Source organism: Propithecus coquereli, unplaced genomic scaffold (assembly GCF_000956105.1).
Source record: "Propithecus coquereli isolate 6110/MARCELLA unplaced genomic scaffold, Pcoq_1.0 Scaffold12, whole genome shotgun sequence".
Classification (NCBI taxonomy): domain Eukaryota; kingdom Metazoa; phylum Chordata; class Mammalia; order Primates; family Indriidae; genus Propithecus; species Propithecus coquereli.
This window is the reverse complement of record NW_012136080.1, coordinates 6,702,322-6,723,430: the sequence shown is the minus strand read 5'-3', so window position 1 is coordinate 6,723,430 and position 21,109 is coordinate 6,702,322. Positions and strand designations below refer to the sequence as shown.

The window sequence follows — 21,109 nt, the reverse complement described above, 5'->3', positions numbered from 1 at the left end:
TCCTACCACATAGGACAGTTGTATGGATTGAGATAATGTATTTCAAGCACTTGCAACTTGCCTGTTACCTGATAAATGCTGTATAGACATTTACTATTATTATTAGCTGCATAAAGATGATATTGAGGTTATTAAAGCCCTCAACCTGTTCCTCCAATCACCTATTTGTTCTCACTTCTGTTATCTGATCTCTGTACATGCTTATAATTAGCTGTGTTGTATGCTTTCATAAACTTTCTATGCTCAGGAACGCTAAGTGCCGATATCCACCCCATCCCACAGCATCCCTCCGCCGGTCGTTTTAAGAACTGCTGGTTTTGTTCTTTTCATGTAGGATATCATTTGCTCCCTTTACCTGCTCAAATTGTTATTTGGTCCTCAATGTCCAGCCTTAGTGCCACCTCTTCCATGAAGCTTGTTCTGATCTTCCTTCTCAGTGTGATCTTCTCTGACCCTCTTTAGCAATTCACCTCTACCTCAATTATACTTTTATGACTTTCTATTTATACCTTTCTATGATGAAATTGTAGGCTCCTACAAGACCACAGTCTCTAAGCTTTCTGCCCATTCTCACCCCCAAGTATACAGTAAGCAAGCAATAAATATTTGTTGAATAAATGTATTTGAAAATCCCACAGATAGGTTTATTTAAAATTTAAAACAGCTTTACTGAAAGGTCATTAAGTTTTTAAAAGAAAGGTAAAAATATGCCATCACTGAACACTAGGGAAAAGAAGACTGCATGTAAAAAAGACAGACACTTGTATATTGCATGAAAAAACTTTATTTCTTTAAAAGGTCAAATATAAGCCAAATTAAACCCCAAATTTACAGCTATACTTAAAGATCTCCTGAACTAAATGGCACTGTTTGAGTGTCTTGTTAAAGGGGGTCATTTGCCATTACCGCCATTTCCCCCGAAGTAGTTCTAGAGCAGAAGCTGGTATTATTATAATACACATCAGATATTTCAGATGTTACCTTTCATGCAGAAGTTAAAGAAAGCAAACAGGCTTTTCTACTCCATGTGAGGGTAAAAAAACACTACAGAACAGGGCCTGAATGCTTTTGACATACAAAGGTGTAACTATAAAGGAACTTACTGTGGTGCTGTGTTCATTCGAGTAGTCCATGTACTTATTCCAACAATACTGGTATTGTTCAAATACCATTTGGGACAGCACTTCAAGATTTCAACTCATTGGGTGCAGTGGTTGATCAAGGTGGGGGACAGACTCACAGATGAGATTACAAAGCAATGAAAGCAGTTTTCCTAGTGGGCTGGCAATTGCAAGAACCACCTCACAATGTTTTTGGTAATAGCATCAGTTACATATAAGTGATGCAGGATCGAAGTTCTGGTATGTGTAAGGATAAATTAAAAACGGCTCGTTACTTTATAGCTACACCTGGGATTTCATTAAATGTGGTAACTCTGATAGTGTGCCAAATGAGTCCTTCTGGAAATCACTTTAGCAGAGGAGTCAAACAGCCTGTAAAAGAGAAGACATGGCAGAGTGTGCGAGATTCATCCTTCCAACATTCTCAGGGTTCTCTTGGAAGACAGACCCGGACCCAAGGACAGAAGTTACCCGGAGGGAGGCTTCAACTCCATCTAAGGAAGACCTTTCTAACAGTTAGAGCTGCTCAACTGAATGGACTGCTTGGTGAGGTAGAGTCACTGGAAGTATTCAAGGTGGAAAGATCACCCTTGTAGAAGGAACTCCTGCATTTGTTAAGAGGTTAGAGAGTGGATGAACCTCAGGTCTCTTTCAATTCTGAGATTCTAGAAAATTCCCCCAGGGAATTCAGAAGAGAATTCCTAAAAGGAAAGAGAAAGCACACATATGTATACTTTTAGAATCCGCTTGAATTTTTTTTTTTAAAAGGTACAATAGAAAAGTAGTCCACTGTCTTTAAAATGCATATTCACCTTCCTACCACTAATAATTAGGAAGGGTTCATTTTGACTTCTTTATATTACAAAGAAAAGATGGAAGATTACATTTATAATTTCTGTAAATATTTTAGAAAAATGCTTAAAATCTAGTAGTCAATGCCCTAGAAACTTTATAGATTTTTAGATAATATGCACAGATACAAATACTTGTTCATTAAATACAATTCACATCTGTGTTTTATTATACTCTAAAATATACAGGAATTTTGATGTACTGAAAGAGTGCAAGTAAATACAGTATTCAAGCAGTCACTATTTCTATGTACATGCTCATTAATTCTTCAAAAAACCCACAAAATTATCAAATAGATCAAAATACTGTTCTGTGTTTTCACACTTTATATTCAGAAAAACCAGCTGATAATTTACAATGTCATAAAGTTTCCAGTTTCACAATACAAAAAGGATAAAATGAAAATGGGTATCATTTTGCTGTAATTTATGGAACTTTACCCAGACCTGCAAGATCCCTATATATGTGAAATCATTTTTACTGGGAAGTGACAGTTACAGTAAAAGCAGAACCACGTAGATTGTTATTTGACAGCCTCAATGTCAGCCTTTTCTCTATTTGAAAGGTAGTCTTCAATTTGGCAGGCAATTGTTTCTCTCTCCAAATAATAACAGATTCCAAACAATACTACTTTAAATCTGATTAGGCTTCAGTATTTTAAATCTTGCCCAACATAGAAATGCCTTCCAAGAGACTTAAAGATGTTTAACTTATTAATAACAAGAGTTATTTCTTCCTTTTGATTCATCACTTTTTCAAAATCCAAAGACCAAAACGAACAACAAAACCCCCCCACCCATTTTGGGGAGCACAAAAGTAATGTAAAGTGACTAACGTGTACCATCAAAAGCAATAAGGTTGACAACTCCATTACAACTTAGCTACAAACTGGGTGAAATAATCTACTTTCTGATTTCATGAATTTTTTTCCTAGGAAATTCTTTACATTTTTAAACAAAAATAGTTCAATTTAAAACCCAAAGCATTCAAAACTGGGCAACAGCCTGACCCCAATCCATCTCAATGTCTCTGTCACAAGTATTTTTACCCATACTGCACCCAGTCAGCTGGTTTTCAATTCTAGTATTATAAAAATTTGAAATTTTTATGTAAAAGAAAAAAATGTAAAAATACATCTGCTTTTTTTTTCATGGAATTTGAAAGGCTTTCTGATGTTTTCTTTAAAAACAAAAAAATCAACATTTAAAACCAAATCTCAGCTTCATTTCCAGAAATATTAAAGTTTCGTTTAGGTAATGTTTCATTTCACCTACTTCGGTTTCCACAAAATGGCATTCTATTAAAAAAACCTTTAAGTTATTTGGTCCTTTGGCAATTTGCTGTGCACGTAATGACTACTGTACCAAACTTTTATTGCCTTTAAATTTAGTTGTAATTTTATTGATAATATTTAAATCTAGCATTCTTATTTCTTCTTTTACAATAGTGTTGCTTCTATAAGCAGGTTAGGGTGCACAGTGTCCCAAATTATTCATGGCGCTGCAAAATCAAATTAAACAATTCCACAAAGCAATTTGACAACAATGTGTTTTTCTCTGATCAAGTCTATTTCAAGATTCTAAAAGTTCCTTTTGTAAAACTTGCCTTTAAAACTCTTCTTCCTAATGTCATCACATTTCTTACATCGGCTCACTGTGCGATCTTTCCTCTTAGGTTGAATTTGTATGTGAATAGGAAAGTGCCTTTTTCCTGAAAAAGCACAGTTTGCAGTTTTAGTGTCCAAACTCCCTTAGACCCCTGGCTCAGCCTCTCAGTAGGTCTCAGAATCGGAGTCGTTGAGCTCATCCACATCAGTGTATAAGTACTCCTGTTCCCCGCCAATGTTGTTGAAACTGCAATAGGAGCTAGGTTCATTCCTCATGATAGGCAAAGCTTCAAAGCTGACTGTTTTTGAGGTGTTGGTATAACGGTTAATGGCATTGAATGTCAGGGATGATAAAGGGCTACTTGATGAGACAGGCATCATGGTGGCCAAAATGAGAGCCAAGCAATCAGCCACATCCTTATTGGGAGCACAGGCCAAAGCTGGGGTATAGCCTAGAATTAAAGATAAAATTTAAAAATTAAACATCCTGAGACTTATTTCACTAAGTGTAAGGAAATAAACTTAAGGAATTCACCTTGAGACATATTTTAAATTACTCAGCTTATAATAAATTGTTTTAACCAGGATGATTCACAACTTTCCAATAAGCAGGAAAATAGCCATAGAAATTTAGGAGACCTTACAGACTAGCTAACAGAAGAGGCAACAGAAGGATGATTTCCCCAAGATCTCACAACTTATCCATATCCATCTGAATTCGAAGAAGATATTGGGCTAGAATAAGAAAAAATATATAGATTGATAAATCTTCTTTCAGAATGGTGAGTAGCAACTTACTGTTAATTCAGTTATGTAAGTAAGCCCTTACATACTGAGAAGTCTGAATGTACACAGATTGAAGAATGTGGCACTGGGCAGGTGCTCAAAAGATGTGTGTTGAAGAAATGACACTTAGTTGTCAATTTAACTTTTCTCTTAGGGGGTCACAGTCCATTGGAGAAAAACAGCAGATCAACTAAACAGTTGAACTCTAAAAACTACTAAATCAAAACGAATAGGAATTGTAAATGTTCCCTTTTGTACCAGAAGATGACTCACTGACCTCAGGCATAAGGCCCCACAAAGTATCAACACAGCAAATTGAGGAGGTAACATTTGGTACCTCTGCTGATATAAGATCCAGTCTTGAGGCTGAACACAAAGTGTGATGCAAAGTTTTAATTATACCATATGGAACTTTAAAATAGTTCACACTTATTATTTTAAGCCATGTGAAGCCAATAGGTATTTAGCGGCAAATGACTTGGTTTTGGTCTATAGCTTCATCTGCTGTTGTACATCTAGACACTGTTTTCCCTATTACTACATTTACCCCAGTTTTAGCCTTCACAAACATATGCATATATTTATTAAAATATCACATTTATTTTTTACGGTTGGGTGGCTCATGCCTGTAATCTTAGCACTTTGGGAAGCTGAGGTGGGAGGATTGTTTGAGGCCTGGAATTCAAGATCAGCCTGAGCAACACACAAGACCCTGTCTCTCTCAAAAATTAAAAAAAAATAAAAAAATAAAAAAAATAGCTAAGTGTGGTGGTGCATGTCTGTAGTCCCAGCTGCTACTCAGGAGGCTGAGGCAGGAAGGTCACTTGAGCCCAAGAGTTTGAGGTTGCAGTGAACCATGATGACATGACTGCACTCTAGACCAGGCAGCAGATTAAGACCCAGTCTCAAAAAAGCAAAGCAAAGCAAAACAAAACTAAACTAAACTAAAATCACATTTGTTTTTAGGCTGGGTATGGTGGCTCATGCCTGTAATCCTAGCACTCTGGGAGGCCAAGGGAGGAGGATTGCTTGAGCTCAGGAGTTTGAGACCAGCCTGAGCAAGAGTGAGACCCTGTCTCCACTAAAAATAGAAAAGATAGGCAGGCATTGTGGCGTTCACCTGCAGTCCCAGCTATTCGGGAGGCTGAGGCAGGAGGATTGCCTGAGCCCAGGAGTTTGAGGTTACTGTGACCTAGGCTGATGCCATGGCACTCTACTCAGGGCAACAGAGTGACACTCTGTCTCAAAAAACAAAGAAACAAAAAACATTTGTTTTTTAACTAGCTGAATAACTTTTAACAAACATTCAAATAACCACCATCCAAATCAAGAAAGAACATTACCAGCATATCAGAAGCCCCATATATCCTCTACCTCTATCCTTCTCTATCCAATCACTGCACCTTTCCTCATCCACAACAGTAACTGCATTCCTGACTCATGTGGTAATCATTTCCTTGCTTTCCTTTCTACTTTTAGTCATAAACACTACAGTTTAGTTTTGATTTTTTTTGGTACCTAATATAAATGGAATCATGTAGTATGTACTATTTTATATCTGGCTTCTTTTGCTTAACATTATGTGTGTGAGATTTATCAGTATTGTACTTAACTACAGTTGGTTCATTTTCATTGTTACATAGTATTTCAATGTGTGATTGTACCATGGTTTAGTTATACATTTTTACTACTGGGTAGATGCTGTTTCCATTTCTCCTATACATTTTCATCTATGCTACATTAGCCTTGATAAAGAAAAAATAATTTTTTTCCCTCTTCGTAAATTTCCCTTTTTGTCAAGGGTCAAAGGGAACAACTGATATTCCTCCAAGCTTGACAGAATGGCTAAAGGACATGCATATTTTTGATTGAACCATATATGCTCAAAGTAATCAGGAGAGTGCCTCAACTGTTCAGTTCTTTTAAGGGTTCTTCTGAAGGTCTGAGGGTACCTGCTGCTGCTGCTGCTGCTGGCAGGAAGAACAACCCATCAGACGTGCCATGATACCTTGGATCAGAGTAGGGTTGGGGAAAAAAGCATGTCTCAGGAGTGTTTTCCAGTCAGAATACGAGTAAAACAGGGCTCCTGTCCTCTGCATGGGGTTTTATCCTTTAAAATGCCACTCTCTCTGCTTAGAAAGTTCCTTCCGCACTTTCTACTTGTCCTTTGTCACTTTTTGGGATGCTTTCTCTGATCCTGCAAAAAGGGGTTTGAAGACCCTTTTATGTACGGTCATAGTATTCTAGGTTTACTCCAATTTCAAGTGCATCGTAACAGCCTGCTCACATTCATCTCCACTCAAGGGAGTAGACTATGTCTTATTCTGTACTGCGTTCTCAGAACTTAGCACAGTGCTTGGTATAATCACTCATGCAACAAACCTTCACTGAGCCTCCACTACGTCTGGGCACTCTGCTAAGCACTCAGAATACACTGCTGAATGCAACTAACAAAGATTCGCTGGTCTTATGGAGCTCGTATTAGAGAGACACACAATCAAAATAATGAAAAAGTAAATTATATACAGTATGTTATTAATAGAAGCTCAATGAAAAAAATAAAGAGGAAAGAGTAGTGCAGGTTAACAGGGACTGAGAACACTGTGGTAGGGGTACATAACAAGTTGTAGTACAAATAAAGTGGCCCAGAATAGGCTTCATTGAAAAGATGAAATTTGAGCTAAGATTTGAAATAGGTTAAAGATTTAGTCAAAGAATGCTTAGAGTTTTCCAGGCAGAGGAAATAGTCAGAACACAGATCGTAATGCATGGACAACCCTGCTATGGAGGGGCTGGCATGGCAAAATGAAGTGAGAGAAGGGAGAAGAACAGAAAATGAGATAAGCAATGTAATGGGGTAGAGGACAGATCACGTAGGGCCTTGTAGATCATTTTAAGACTAGAAGTGAACCAAGATTCAGGAGTAACATGTTCTCATGTATTTTAAAAGGATCCAGATCAGGGGTAGTAGCAGTAAAGAAAAAAGTGGGCAGATTTGGGATATACTTTAGAGGTGGAATCAACAGTATGTGCTGATGGACTGTACACTGGGTATGAGAGAGAAATCAAGATTGACTCCAAGGTTTTTGCCCTGAGCACCCATAAGGATGAGAAATGTCTTCAGCTGAGCTCAGGACAGCTATTCGAAGAGCAGGTTTGGCGAGGGGAGGGGAAAAAGGATTAATTAACAGTTTGGTTCTGGACATGCTGGTTTGAGATTGTGAGAGGTCTGGGCTGCAGATATAAATTTGGGAATTCTAAGCATATAGGTAGTATTTAAAACCAAGGGACTAGATGAGATTGCTTAGGGACTAAATGTAGAGCTAGGGAAAGCAAAAAGAACCAAGGATTTAGTCCTAGGGCCCTCCAATATTAAGAAGTTGGGGAGAAGAGGGAGAAATTTTGTAAAAGAAATTGAGAAGGAATAATTAGTAATACAGAAGGAAAGCTAAGAAAGTGTGAGGTCCTAAAAGCCAAGTAAAGAAAGTTTAGCAAAGGAAAAGGAGTAATCAGTTGTGCCAAAACTGCAAGTAAAATGAACACTAAGAATGAAGTCTTAGTTCAGTGGAGGTTGCTGGTAATCTTCCTGAGAACAGTTTTGCAGTATGTGTGTGTGTGAGGGGGGTGCGGGGGGGCGGGTGAGGAACAAGGGCCTGACTGTGGAGGATTTAAGAGAGAATTAAAGAATGAGAGAGGAGAATAACTGGGGACAGCAAGAGAGCCAATTCTTGAGTAGTTTTACTACAAAGGGGAACAGAGAAATGTGGCAGTAGCTGGTAGGAGTTGTGGGATTAATACAAGATTCTTTAAGATGAGAAAACTAATATTTACGTACTGATGGGAATAATCTAGGAAGACAGCAAAACATTGTTATTGCAGGGCACAAAAGGGAAGAATGTGTTAAAGTGATATTCTAAAGTAGGGAAAAGGGGACAGGATCTAGTACACAGGACCTAGTGCGTGAGTGGAAGGACTGGCTTTACGTAAGAATATGGCACTTATGTAGCACCTTGGTAAATATTGTCGAAAGAACAAAATCTTTGGCTACCAAGGTAAACAAAGGTTGTAAATATAAATAGTAAACACTGGCTTTGGTTTAACAGATGATACATGAATTCAGAATTTCATCTGTTAGACGAACTTTTTCTGTTTCTTTTGCCCTTATTCCTTTGTCATAAAGTACTATTCAACATTAACTTCAGCTCTCCTCTTTTACCAAAAAGAAATATTCAAGTTTATTTCACTTTAAATACGGATCATCAAAAGGTAAGAGCTTCTAGTAAGATACAGGTGAAGGGAAGAGAATACAGAAGAACCTACTCACCATTTTCATCTACTGCAAGCACACTTGCTCCTTTCCCCAAAAGCTCTTGAACCACCATTGTTAGCCCATTTCGGGCAGCAACATGCAGAGGTCTAGGGGGAAAAATTATACATGTACATGTATGTGCATTTACACACGCGCGCGCACACACGCACGGACACACACACACACGCCCCTGGCTGTCAGAGGGCATTTCTGTCAAGTTGTAAAGACCCAGAGGTACAAGCTTGAGGCACCTAGTCCTAATAGCAAAGGTGGGGGTGGGGACAGCAGAACCTCTGTGCAGTGTACTGTCACACCTTATCCATGTGTGTAAGCTCTGCCATAGGCCCCACCACTAAGTTCCCACTTTCACCAAACCCTTTTGTTACTTTCCTTCTAAGACCTGATGTTTAAAAAGATTTTACCATTGAAACTGCATTCTTATGTTAAGAAATGAAGTTGGCAAACATATGTAACAGAATATAAAATAAAAACTGTAAATTGCAATAACATGTATTCTAATACATTGAAAAAAGTTTATAAGCCCCACAACTAATTTTTAGACCTCCAAGGGATTTAACTGATCCCAGAACAGGAACCAATATTCTAAGATTTTTCTCCTTACCAAGTTTCAAAGTGGAATAGCAAATGAAAATTGGGAGAGAATGATCGGAGACATTGATCTAAGATCTCTGTCAGTCAAGCTGGAGGTTGGCTGCTCACATTATTAAGAATTTGATTCTTTCTGAAACCTCTTTAGTTTACAGACACATATAATTTTTTACCTCATTTATTGCTAGTGTCAAATAACGTATTACAGCTGATTTCCATAAAATATACAGAATAGTACTACTTTCCTTCAGAAAATTATATGGGTAAATGCACTAAGAAAAATTTCATGACTGTCAATGTTGTAATAAAGTTTTTAGTTCAAAAGCTTTTCAAATATTAATAATATGCCTTTATAATTGTGATGATTTTAAAAATGAGTTTTGTCAGTTGTAAACCCATTCTTTACTTTTTAACTGCTTCTATGACTGAGATCTATTCCAGCAGTCACATGTTAAAAAAACATCCATTTATCCTTTTTATAAAAAATTATAGGCCACAAAGTTTCGATAGACACTGAAAGTACTCACGTTTGCAAGGCTGCATTGGTTGCGTTGATGAGGTTTCTATCTGTTATCTTTTCCAGTATTAACAAGGCACTAGTTTCATGACCCTAAAATTGTGGCAAATAACTCTTAGAAACTTTAAACAATTAAAGATAAATTTACACACTCAATAATCACCAACCCTAGTCTATACAATAGGTACACCATATATATGCCATGAACGTCCCTGGCTAACACTTTAAAATACCTGTCCAAACGTGTTGGTAGAGGAGGTGGGGGGAGAGGACAAGAATTATTATAAGATTAAAGAAAGATGATAATTGTGTTTAGGCTTGTGTTCTAAAATTTATTTGGCTTACTGGAGACTTTTATACATCATGCTGCCTAATAAGTCAGTATTTTTGTTCAAGAAACCTGATGCCAGCAATCATTAGAGAGGTATGGTCCCCTAGGTCTGTTGATTTTAGCAAAATGAAAAAACTTTTAATGCCACTGTTAATATTAACAATGAAAACATGTCTTTAAAATGTGTACGTACCTTGCTGCAAGCCAAATGGAGGGCGGTATTTTTACTATGATCTTGTAAAGTCAGATCTGCACTAGCACTGCTAACCAGCATCTCTGGGAGGAAAAAGTGCATCAATTCTTATGCTTATGAACATGTTTCTTAGATTACCAATAACTCACTGTAGAGAAACGAAAATATAAAGCAAAAAATATCCCTCTCACAAAAATTTAAGTGCAAGAAAAATACTGTAATATATAATGTATACATACTCTAGTGTCTATAATTATATAATTATATTGTTGTATAAATCACAGACACTAATAACAGCAATTGACACTTACTTTGTGGGTGTGCACTAAATTTCAAATACTGTTTTATGTGCTCTGGATTTATAAAAATTTATTTTACCCTCATAATAACTGTACAAAGCAGGTAGTTATTTTTCTCATTTTATAAATGAAAAAACTGAGGCACAAGGTCACTTAGCTGAAAGATCTAGGACTCACATTCAGGCAATCCGATTCCAGAACCAGTGTTCTTAACCACTATGGTACACTGCCTTGGTAAAGTAGACTCTTCAATCAGTAAGGGCAAATTAAAACATTGTGTCCCTAAACGAAAATGCGGGTTGCAAGCAGGTAAAAGGTTTTAAGTCTTAGGAGTGATGCAATAACTACTGGAAGTCAGAAGGCTTAGGATCTAACTTATACATAAGCGACATACATGCTTAGAAAAATAAAATTCTTAAACAGTTTCTTTACCAACTGTATTAGTTTGTCCATTTTCTGCAGCCATCATAAGAGGTGTTTTCCCAGAAGAGTCCACAGAATTGACTTGGGCATTATGGCTGAGCAGCAGCTGTAAACACTCTACATGGTCTGTGAAGGCGGCCGCATGAAGAGGAGTTCTGTGATATAGAGAAATTGAAATATATGACTAAATCTATATGTTATGTACACTGCAAAAAATTTTCTCTTTAATTTATGACAAGCAATTTTTAAGGGTTTACAATATTAGGCTATAAAAACACTGGATACAAATAAGCTTAAATGGAGCTTACTAATTTCTGCCATAGAAATCTGTATTTTCAATAACATAATAGGCCTTAATTAAACTACTTATAAAATTGTTAAATAAACATTATATTTTTAAAGGGAAATTTGAAGAAAATGAATCCTGATCCAAGTATTGCCACCTATTACAATTGTTGGACTCTCTTCTAGCCTTTATTCCTATTTAGAAAACTGTTAACTTTGTTAAACAATGATCTTTGGGTAATAAATATAACTTCTTAAAAAAGGATGAAATCCTTCAAAAAATAGTTTTAAAAGAGAGAGACTGGCTAAAAACTATAAATTAATAGAAAAGCATTTTATATAACGTAAAACATGTAAGATTTTAGAACAATTTATACTTGCAAACACAAAAATCAACTTTCAATTAATAATGGGTTTTCTATAAATTTTCATGCACTAGGGTAAGTAGTTAAAATTTTTTCCTGTTTAAAGTAAAACTATTTCCTACATAGCTGGATTCCTACCTTCCTTTTGAATCTGTGGCATTCACAATGCTGGCACCTAATGTATCAATTAACATCTCAGCAGCACCTTCGTTGTCATTTATCCTGTGTAGGGTAACAAAGTGATCATTCTCACAGCAATGGTTTATTTTTATTAAAAACTCAAACCAAATCTGATTTATTTTGGATTTACTTACACAGCACAATGCAATGGACTAAAAGCATTTCCTTCCGTTTTCTGGAAAACTTCCTGTTCTAAAAGAAGTTCTACACATGTCTCATGACCTAAATAAGTAAATAAAAACCAGCTATTAAAATTAAAAAAAAAGATATTAGCAAAAATTGCAAATATATATGTGTTTAAAGGGAAAAAGTATGAGTCCCTGCCCCTATCCTATCTCCCAGGTCCACTCTCTAGACTGTAACCACTGGTAACTTAATATTAAATAGTTTCAGAAAACTTCTGGGCATATACAACAAGTGCACCCACACAAACATACAGTTGGCCCTCCAAATCCGTGGGTTCCGCATCCATGGATTCAACTAATTGCAGACACAAAATATTTGGGGGGAAAAAATGGATGGCTGTGTCTGTACTAAACATGTACAGATTTTTTTCCTTGTCATTATTCCCTAATCAATAGAGTATAACAACTATTTACACAGTATTTACATTGTATTAGGAATTATACATTATCTAGAGATGATTTAAAGTATACCAGAGGATGTGTGTAGGTTATATGCAAATACCAACTCATTTTATATAAGGGACTTGAGCATCTGTGGGTTTTGGTATCTACAGGAGGTTGTAGAATCAATCCCCTATGGATAACAAAGAATGACTGTTCTTTCTTCTTCTTCTTCTTTTTTTTTTTTTTTTTGAGACAGAGTCTCTCTCTGTTGCCTGGGCTAGAGTGCCATGGCATCAGCCTAGCTCATAGCAACCTCAAACTCCTGGGCTCAAGGGATCCTCCTGCCTCAGCCTCATGAATAGCAGGGACTACAAGCGCGTTCCACCATGCTCAGCTAATTTTTTCTATTTTTAGTTGCCTGATTTTTTTCTATTTTTTGGTAGAGATGGGGTCTTGCTCTTGCTGGTCTTGGACTCCTGATTTCAAGCAATCCTCCTGCCTCGGCCTCCCAGAGTGCTAGGATTACAGACCTGCGCCATGGAGCCTACACTGCACTTTTTTTTTATGGAAATGGCATGTTTTGTTCTGCAGCTTGCCTTTTTTCCCCCTATGCACCCAAATGAGGTTTATTGAGAAAAGAAGGACAGGATTATAGAGCAAGAGCAAGATATAGGTTTACAGAGCAAGAGCAAGACACATTAGCCACAGACGACAAATGGAGCCCTTGTCATAACAAAAAGGCTGCAACTTGCTTTTTACTGAATTGTTATCTATTCCTATAAAAGCATATACAAAAATCTTATTCTTTAATGTTCCAAAGAGTTTCACAGTATCAGTATATGATAAATGATTTTTAGGTATTGCTACTTGCCAGTTTATTTTATTTATTTATTTGATTTTTATTTTTTGGTAGAAATAATTGGCCCAGGCTAGTCTCTAACTCCTGGCCTCAAGTGATCCTCCCACCTCCACCTCCCAAAGTGCTGGGATTACAGGAATAAGCCACCACCTCTAGCCAAATTACCCTAACATTCTCAAACAACAGTTCAACTTAAACTTTATTCTGTAATTGTTTTTATCAGAAACATAATGGCGAAATCTGGAGATATTTTTGCTTATCACAACTGAGGACAGGGAAGTGCTACTGGTATCTAGTGGGTAGAAGCTAGTGATGCTTTTATTATTTTTTTCTTTCTTGTTTTTTTTTGAGACAGAGTCTCACTCTGTTACCTGGACTAGAGTGCCGTGGCATCAGCCTAGCTCACAGCAACCTCAAACTCCTGGGCTCAAGGGATCCTCCTGCTTCAGCCTCCCGGGTAGCTGGGACTACAGGCATGTGCCACCATGCCCAGCTAATTTTTTCTATTTTTAGTTGTTTGGCTAATTTCTTTCTATTTTTAGTAGAGACGGGGTCTCGCTCTTGCTCAGGCTGGTCTCGAACTCCTGAGCTCAGGCAATCCTCTCGCCTCGGCCTCCCAGAGTGCTAGGATTACAAGTGTGAGCCACCGGGCCCGGCTGCTAGTGATGCTTATAAACATCTTGCAATACACAGGGCAGTCCCTCATAACAAATAATTATCTGGCCCAAAATGTCAATAGTGCTGAGGTTGAGAAATTCTGCTTTAATTCTATCTTTCCAAATGTTAACTTATTATTAAGAAATAGCAATGGAAAGTCATCCGGTATTGATTTAAGAGCCTCCCATTCTCCTGGTATGTGGGTTCTTAAGGTGTGGCCTGGAGAACCCTGGGGTGATATTGAAAAGGCATGAATACAGCTGCAGATATGAAAGAATCAAACTATTCTCTTAAACTAGCCATTAAAGAGAATTTACTACCCCTTTCACTTAAAAAAGTTCTAGAAAATAGTTATTTTTCATAAAAATGTTATATTAACATAATAGATTTATTTTTAAAGAAATAAATATTTTTAAATTTCACAGTTCTAATATCTAATATAGTCAATATTAATAGCTATAACCTACAGATCCTGACACCAAAGAGTTTGAGAACCACTATCTGAGCAGAGTCAGACTGAGAAAAAGGGAGCCTTCAGGCTCTTGGTTACCTGCAGAAATCATTACTGGGTGATATCAAGCAGACACTCTCATCACTTTCTATCATAGTTTATGAAATACAGAACCAATCCATCCTCCTTTTGATGTTTTGGAAGGCTATTCTGAAGATGTTTAGAGCTTAATTAAAATTAATAAATTTTTTTTTTTTTTTTTTTGAAACAGAGTCTCACTGTGTTGCCCGGGCTAGAGTGCCGTGGCGTCATCCTAGCTCACAGCAACCTCAAACTCCTGGGCTCAAGCGATCCTCCCGCCTCAGCCTCCTGAGTAGCTGGGACTACAGGCATGCGCCACCATGCCCGGCTAATTTCTTCCATATATTTTTAGTTGTCCAATTAATTTCTTTCTAATTTTAGTAGAGACGGGGTCTCGCTCTTGCTCAGGCTGGTTTCGAACTCCTGAGCTCAAATAATCCGCCCGCCTCGGCCTCCCAGAGAGCTAGGCGTGAGCCATTGCGCCCGGCCTAAAATTAATAAATTTTTAAAAGGAACAAGCAAGGTAAGTACTCAATTTCTGTGAGTAATGACTATATGAACTAAAATTTTAAACTTCAGCCTGTTTTTTCTAAAACTTGGCTATCACTTCATTTTAATTTTGGGAGAAAGGTTGTTTTCTGTTCTTTTGGAGTGCTTCCGATCTTCTTTCCAGCTGTACAATAATTACTACTAGTCAAAGTAAAACCATTTTACACATTCTACTTTCAGAATGCCAAATTATAAAACAGGCTTATGGCTATAAATATGGCATTCATTTTAGGCTGTCTGTATAGTCTCTTATTGTATATAGTCAACACACATTTAATTCCTTACAGCTCAATTCAGAATCACAATTTTGCTATAGACTGAAAATTAGACACATCTGTTATGATCTTTAAATGGTAACCAGGCATGTAGTTCACGCAAAATTCTGTCTCTTGTACAAAATGCCTTGGAGAGTCTAAATTTAGCAGTAATAGAGTACGAACTCACTTCAGGGAAACAGTGTTCTACATATAGACCTGTTAAGAAATGTTATAATACTTGAGAAAAAAACTTCACTGTGTGATTTTTCCAATGGTTAATTCTCACTGATATATTAAAAAAATCAAGCAGGTTAAGTCTTTGCTTCAAAATAGTTTTATCTCACTGACTTTACATAAACAAAGATCACACATCTGTGGATGTTTTCCCACTATATTAGACATTTTGGGTTTTCCTTATACTTGTAAACTGTTAAGTCACACTATAAAAACGAATCAAATACAGCATCTATTTTGACTTAGCACTGTTTGGCCACTTCACTGCACTCAATTAAAAACCAGGTTTTAGGCCAGGCACAGTGGCTCATGCCTGTAATCTCAGCACTTTGGAAGGCCGAGGCAGGAAGACTGCTCGAGGCCAGGAGTTGGAGACCAGCCTGGTCAACACAGTGAGACCTGTCTCTACAAAAACAAAAACAAAACAAAACCAACCAACAACAAAAAAAACCAGGTTTAGTAAGTTGAAATGGGAAAAAGAGAAGTTAAATTCCCAAGGTTTTATAGTTTTCAAAACTGGTTAAGGATCTGAGGTAGTAAAAAGGAAACTAAGTAAACTAAACTTTTTGAATTAGCAATAGATGTAATTATTCAAGTTTTTTATAGTACCATCAGTACTCAGCTGAAGCATGACCAATAGTTATCACGGGACCATCTACAAGAAAAGCCCAAAACTTTCATACAACAAAAGAATGGAACTCTCAACTCTGGCATAAGGATTAATAGGAAAATCAAAATAGTGTATCTCAGAAATACTTGTGAAAACATTTAATTGTAATTCTGCAAGATTCAGATTTCTCCTCTTTCACCGTAACTCAACAACATTATTTGTCAGAATGGCTCCCAGTGAAAAAAACCATGAAGCGGCATCCTACAGAAAGAAAACCTCAACTCTCTGGTAAAGGTAGTTAGATGGTTGTAGAACAGATACTTACTATACTAACCTATTTTAGCAAATAGATATTTATATAAAGATACAATTTATATTTTCTCTACATTTTGAGGGCAAGTTGTTAGAACTGTGGACTACAGCTTTGTAGATATGCTGTCATAACTTTACATTTATCTCAAAGCTATAGAGAAATTCAAAACAAATTTTAAAAATCTCCCATTTCTCTGCTAAAGAAAGCCTTGACCTCAAACTTTGACAGGAATGATGCTTGCACTGTATGTAATACACCTGAGTGTTAGGTCCTAAGATGATAAAATGTCTGGTCCCGCATAAGGAAAATATTAGTATCTTAACATGCTTCATTATTTAAATTTTAATTTGTGACATTCTATAAGCCAAACTCCATTTTAACATCTGTTCCTTAAAAAGAGCTTTATGTTTCTCTGAATGACCTTTTGTGAGTCTGTAAAAGGGAATACTGTGAGTGTGAGCCTCTAGGAAGCCAAAAGTAAGTCTGTTCTAACCACGTAGCAAAGTTAACCCATTAAAGTTTCTAATTCTAATAAGATCTGCTAGGGTTTTATTCCTTTAAAAAAATTGAACATATACGTTAGGGGTGATGTAAGGATCTTATCTTGTGATATACTCAGAATAAACATACAGAGGTTTCAGTTTAGAATGTGATGCATTTCATTGTTTCTGCTACCTTGGTCATTTTTTCCTAATACAAGTGTATTTAGAAAGTAAAAACAATTATCAAAATATAAGCATACTATATAAAAGCAGTGGAAATATTGCAAAAACTTCTTAAAAGTGCAAAATGCTTGCTGAAATAAAGGTCTAAGAAAAACTTCAAAAACATTTCATGGCTTATCTAAAAACACCTTTGACAACTACTCAGCTTTAGCATGACAAAAGGAGTGAGCTATAACTGTATAGTAGATTGTTCCTAAGCTTGCTACAAATCTTAAACTTTAAGTTTGCCTTATAAATATGTCATTCTCATTAATATCAGAATGTATTATGGTTAGTTGTCTCTACTCAGCATATAATCGGCATTTAATACAGGTTTATATCTGTATACTTAACCATTGTAGCAAGCCCAGTGAAGTGCTGTATATCCGTGATTGTCTGCTATGGCTGGATTTGCATCCACAGACGCTGCTGACTGCAAGAGGGCTCCAAGAACACCAATATGCCCACAGGCAGCTGACAAATGTATAGGTGTCCGCCCCCTGCTATCCCGTAGTAAGCACTTAGCACCATGTTGAAGTAATGCATCTACACATTCTTCATGGCCAGTAACTGCCTGAAAGAATAATAATTTACATCTAGTCAAATACATTATGTTAAACACTACACGCCAACTTTAGCTAATTTAAAAAATTTCAAGTCCATACTCCCCATACCCTTCTATCAATTAAAGTCATTTATCATTTTCTGAGTAATTCTGTATTTTTATTGGAAGTGGTTTAAAAATTCAGTTAGTGGGGAGGAGGGGATGGGTATATTCACACCTGACGGGTATAGTGCGCACCGTCTGGGGGATGGGCACGCTTGTAGCTCTGACTAGGGCGGTGGAAAGGCAATATATGTAACCTAAACATTTGTACCCCTGCAATATCCTGAAATTAAAAAAACTCAGTTAAAGCAACAACTTTGTCAAAACACAAGTTGTACAAAAAAAACAGGAAGAGAGAGACTTGTAATTCAATGAAAATAATATTTCAAAGGTAAAAAAGATAAAAATGTATTAAGAATAGGTAAGATAATGGGAAAAAGTCAAACTGACATTAATTCTACTCAAATTTTCGGAGTTTTAAAATTTTGTCCTAACATTATCGTTCTCTGGATTAAGTTGTACTTTGTGATTGTTCAAAATTAGCATTTAAAAACTAAGATACGAAAGGAAATAGTAAAGATTACTTGATGAAAGATTTAATGGAGAAAAATAAACATAACCTGCATCCAGTTCAAGGTAATATGAGGTCATAAAAGCTTTTTGAAAGGAAATGAGAATGTTTTTGCTTACCCCTCTATGCAATGCTGTCCTTCCCCATTTATCTTTGGCATCTACATTTGCTCCTTTGTTTAGCAGAGAGTAAACACAGTCTGTGTGCCCATTGAGAACAGACAGCATCAGAGGCGTTCTGAGAAACAACAGGAATAGGTTTAGTGCTATCACTTAAGCCTATATTCTACGGTTTTCTAAATATGCCTTTTGTGGCATTAATGTATACTTAAATTAAAAAACTACGTTTGATGTTACTTACATACTATGAAAGACTTACCAAAATAGGAGCAAAAGTATGAAGATTAATAATCGTCCTAAAAAATAATTTAAAAATTATTGAAACTTACTGTCCGTTTCCATCTTGAATATCTACCGCATTCTGTGGTTCTGCATTTCCTATTAACAGCCGTAAGCATTCTGAATGACCATTTGTTGCTGTAAAGTGAAATTTTAAAATTTTAGTAATTATATATAATGATAAAATAGAAAATGTCTATCTGGGAGCACATCTTCTAGAATTTAATTTTGGGATAGTTTCACTGAATTTAGTATGCAAGAATAAAAACTATAGGTACAAAGAAGGTTTCTATTGCCTTTGGTTATTAAAGCCGAATTGATATAAACTCTTCATGGCAAATCATGGAAGGCAGACTGCCTACCCAGCACCCATCCTTAATCATCTGCCTTGTTAACAGAATGCTCATTTTATTTAGTTCTCTGGCAATGTGGTCAGGAAGAATGGCTTGCCTCTAGCCAACAGATGATATCGGGATTAGACCAAGTCAATCATAACCACTCCATTCTCCTCTGACAGTGATCAGTTTTGAGGTGATCACATGTTTGAGACCTGACTGACCACTGAGAGGCTCAGTAGTCTAGAAGGCTTCTAGGAAATCCTTTTATCCGTGATAATGAACCCCTATCCTTTTTCTTTCCTCCTTTTACACATGATCCTGTAAAGTAGCAGCAACCATTTGTGACATGAATGCAAGGCAAGAGAATAGAGAATCTGGTCCAGAGATCTGGCACCACTGCAGAGTCAACCAACCCTGGAACTATATCTATCTTCAGACATTTTATGTGAGAGACTAAACACTGGTCACTTAAGCCACTTTCAAAGTACTCTGTTACTTAGGGCTGAAAGAATTTCAAATGATATACATATAGTAAAAGAAAAATGATACATTTAAAGAATACATTTGTAAGTCCAAATGCATAAAATGGGCAATGGTACAGAAGTAGCTCAAAGAAAACAGAAAAATTTTAAAATAAGTTAAATCTGTTGCAAAATTCAGGTCCTACTCATATATAATGAAGTCTGAAGTTTAAAAGAAATATATAAGAAAAACATATTTTGCACATAATGATGAAGAAAGCAATGTCTATCACTACTCCTCCTAAGTAAAAGATGACAAAACTGGTGAAAGCAAACTAGGTGCTGAATATTCAATATAGTTCTCTTTTTTGAGACAGGGTCTCACTTTGTCATCCAGGCTTGAGTGCAGTAGTATAATCATAGCTCACTGTAACCTTGAACTTCTGGGCTCAAGGGATCCAACTGCCTCAGCCTCTCAAGTAGCTGGGACTACAGGAGCACACCACCACGCTTGGATAATTTTTCTTTTCTTTTTCCTTTTTTTTTTTTTATAGAGACAGGGTCTCATTCTGGTCTAGGACTCCTGGTTTCAAGTGATCCTCCCATCTTGGCCTCCTGAAGTGCTGGGATTACAGGTGTGAGCCACTGTGCCTGGTCTCTACAGTACTTTCTGATAGCTGTATTATTATAAATTCTAATAGTTATTAATTATGACTTGTGGCTCAAAATCACTATCCCTCCCACCTTAGCCCAATCTGTATGCTGCACTCTGCCAGCAGCTCTTATAACACTTGGGCGTGGTTCAAGGAGATCCTATTTGGCCCATCATTTTAAAAATCAGTTCATTTACACAGTGCATAGTAGCTAGTATTTGTGTCCTGTAAGTCCAACACCAAACACCAAGCTTAGCATTACCATGGGGATGCTAAGGTTAACTTCCAGAAAAAAAAATCTCAGTGTTCTTTTCATGATTTATGAATAATAAGATGTTCCCTAGCAGACTTCCAAATCTGAAAGGCATCCATATAACCAAAGCTTGCATTTATTGAAAAGGTGAGCACTAACAGTATCCTGGCTCTCTTTTTGTAGGTAGGACTTATGCTGGACTATATGGCATCAGCCAGCTATTTCTGTAGTGTCTTAGCTCAATATTTACCTATTAAGAGTATAACTACTCCATGAAAGCTTTAAATTAGCTCTGCCTATAATCTGTTGCAATATAATTCTTCTAGTTGTAGACTGACATACATATATTTGTATTTATATTTTATTTTTAAATTTTTCTGGAAGCAGGGTCTCGTTATGTTGCCCAGGCTGGACTCAAACTCCTGAGCTCAAGTGATCCTCCTATCTAAGCCTTCCAAGTAGCTGGGACGTGTAAGTCAACTTTGCAGATTGATATATATGACTTAACTCTTTTTCAGAATAAGATAATACAAAGTGATAGCATTTTAACCTCTTGTTCAAATCATGTATTGTGTGTGTATGTGTGCGTGTGTGTATATGTATCTCCATCATTAAAATACTTATCTCTGAACCCTGCTTGATAGCTTTTTTTTTTTTTTTTTTTTTTT

At 36.6% G+C, this 21,109-nt stretch overlaps 1 protein-coding gene across 3 annotated transcripts in view; it reads right to left on the bottom strand.

Moving 5' to 3' along the window:
• Positions 1–768: 768 nt before the first annotated feature.
• Positions 769–21,109, bottom strand: part of ANKRD28 (ankyrin repeat domain 28) — a 204,467-nt gene continuing 184,126 nt past the window's right edge. For all 3 annotated transcript variants that reach the window (XM_012664118.1, XM_012664124.1, XM_012664131.1), the window contains 10 exons: positions 18,787–18,874; positions 18,458–18,575; positions 17,515–17,734; positions 12,011–12,098; positions 11,835–11,918; positions 11,056–11,201; positions 10,325–10,407; positions 9,811–9,893; positions 8,690–8,781; positions 769–4,031 (listed from right to left, as the gene is read on the bottom strand). In XM_012664118.1, the coding sequence (XP_012519572.1) occupies positions 3,745–4,031; positions 8,690–8,781; positions 9,811–9,893; positions 10,325–10,407; positions 11,056–11,201; positions 11,835–11,918; positions 12,011–12,098; positions 17,515–17,734; positions 18,458–18,575; positions 18,787–18,874 (1,289 nt within the window). In that variant the 3' untranslated portion in view covers positions 769–3,744. The remainder of the gene's footprint in view (positions 4,032–8,689; positions 8,782–9,810; positions 9,894–10,324; positions 10,408–11,055; positions 11,202–11,834; positions 11,919–12,010; positions 12,099–17,514; positions 17,735–18,457; positions 18,576–18,786; positions 18,875–21,109) is intronic.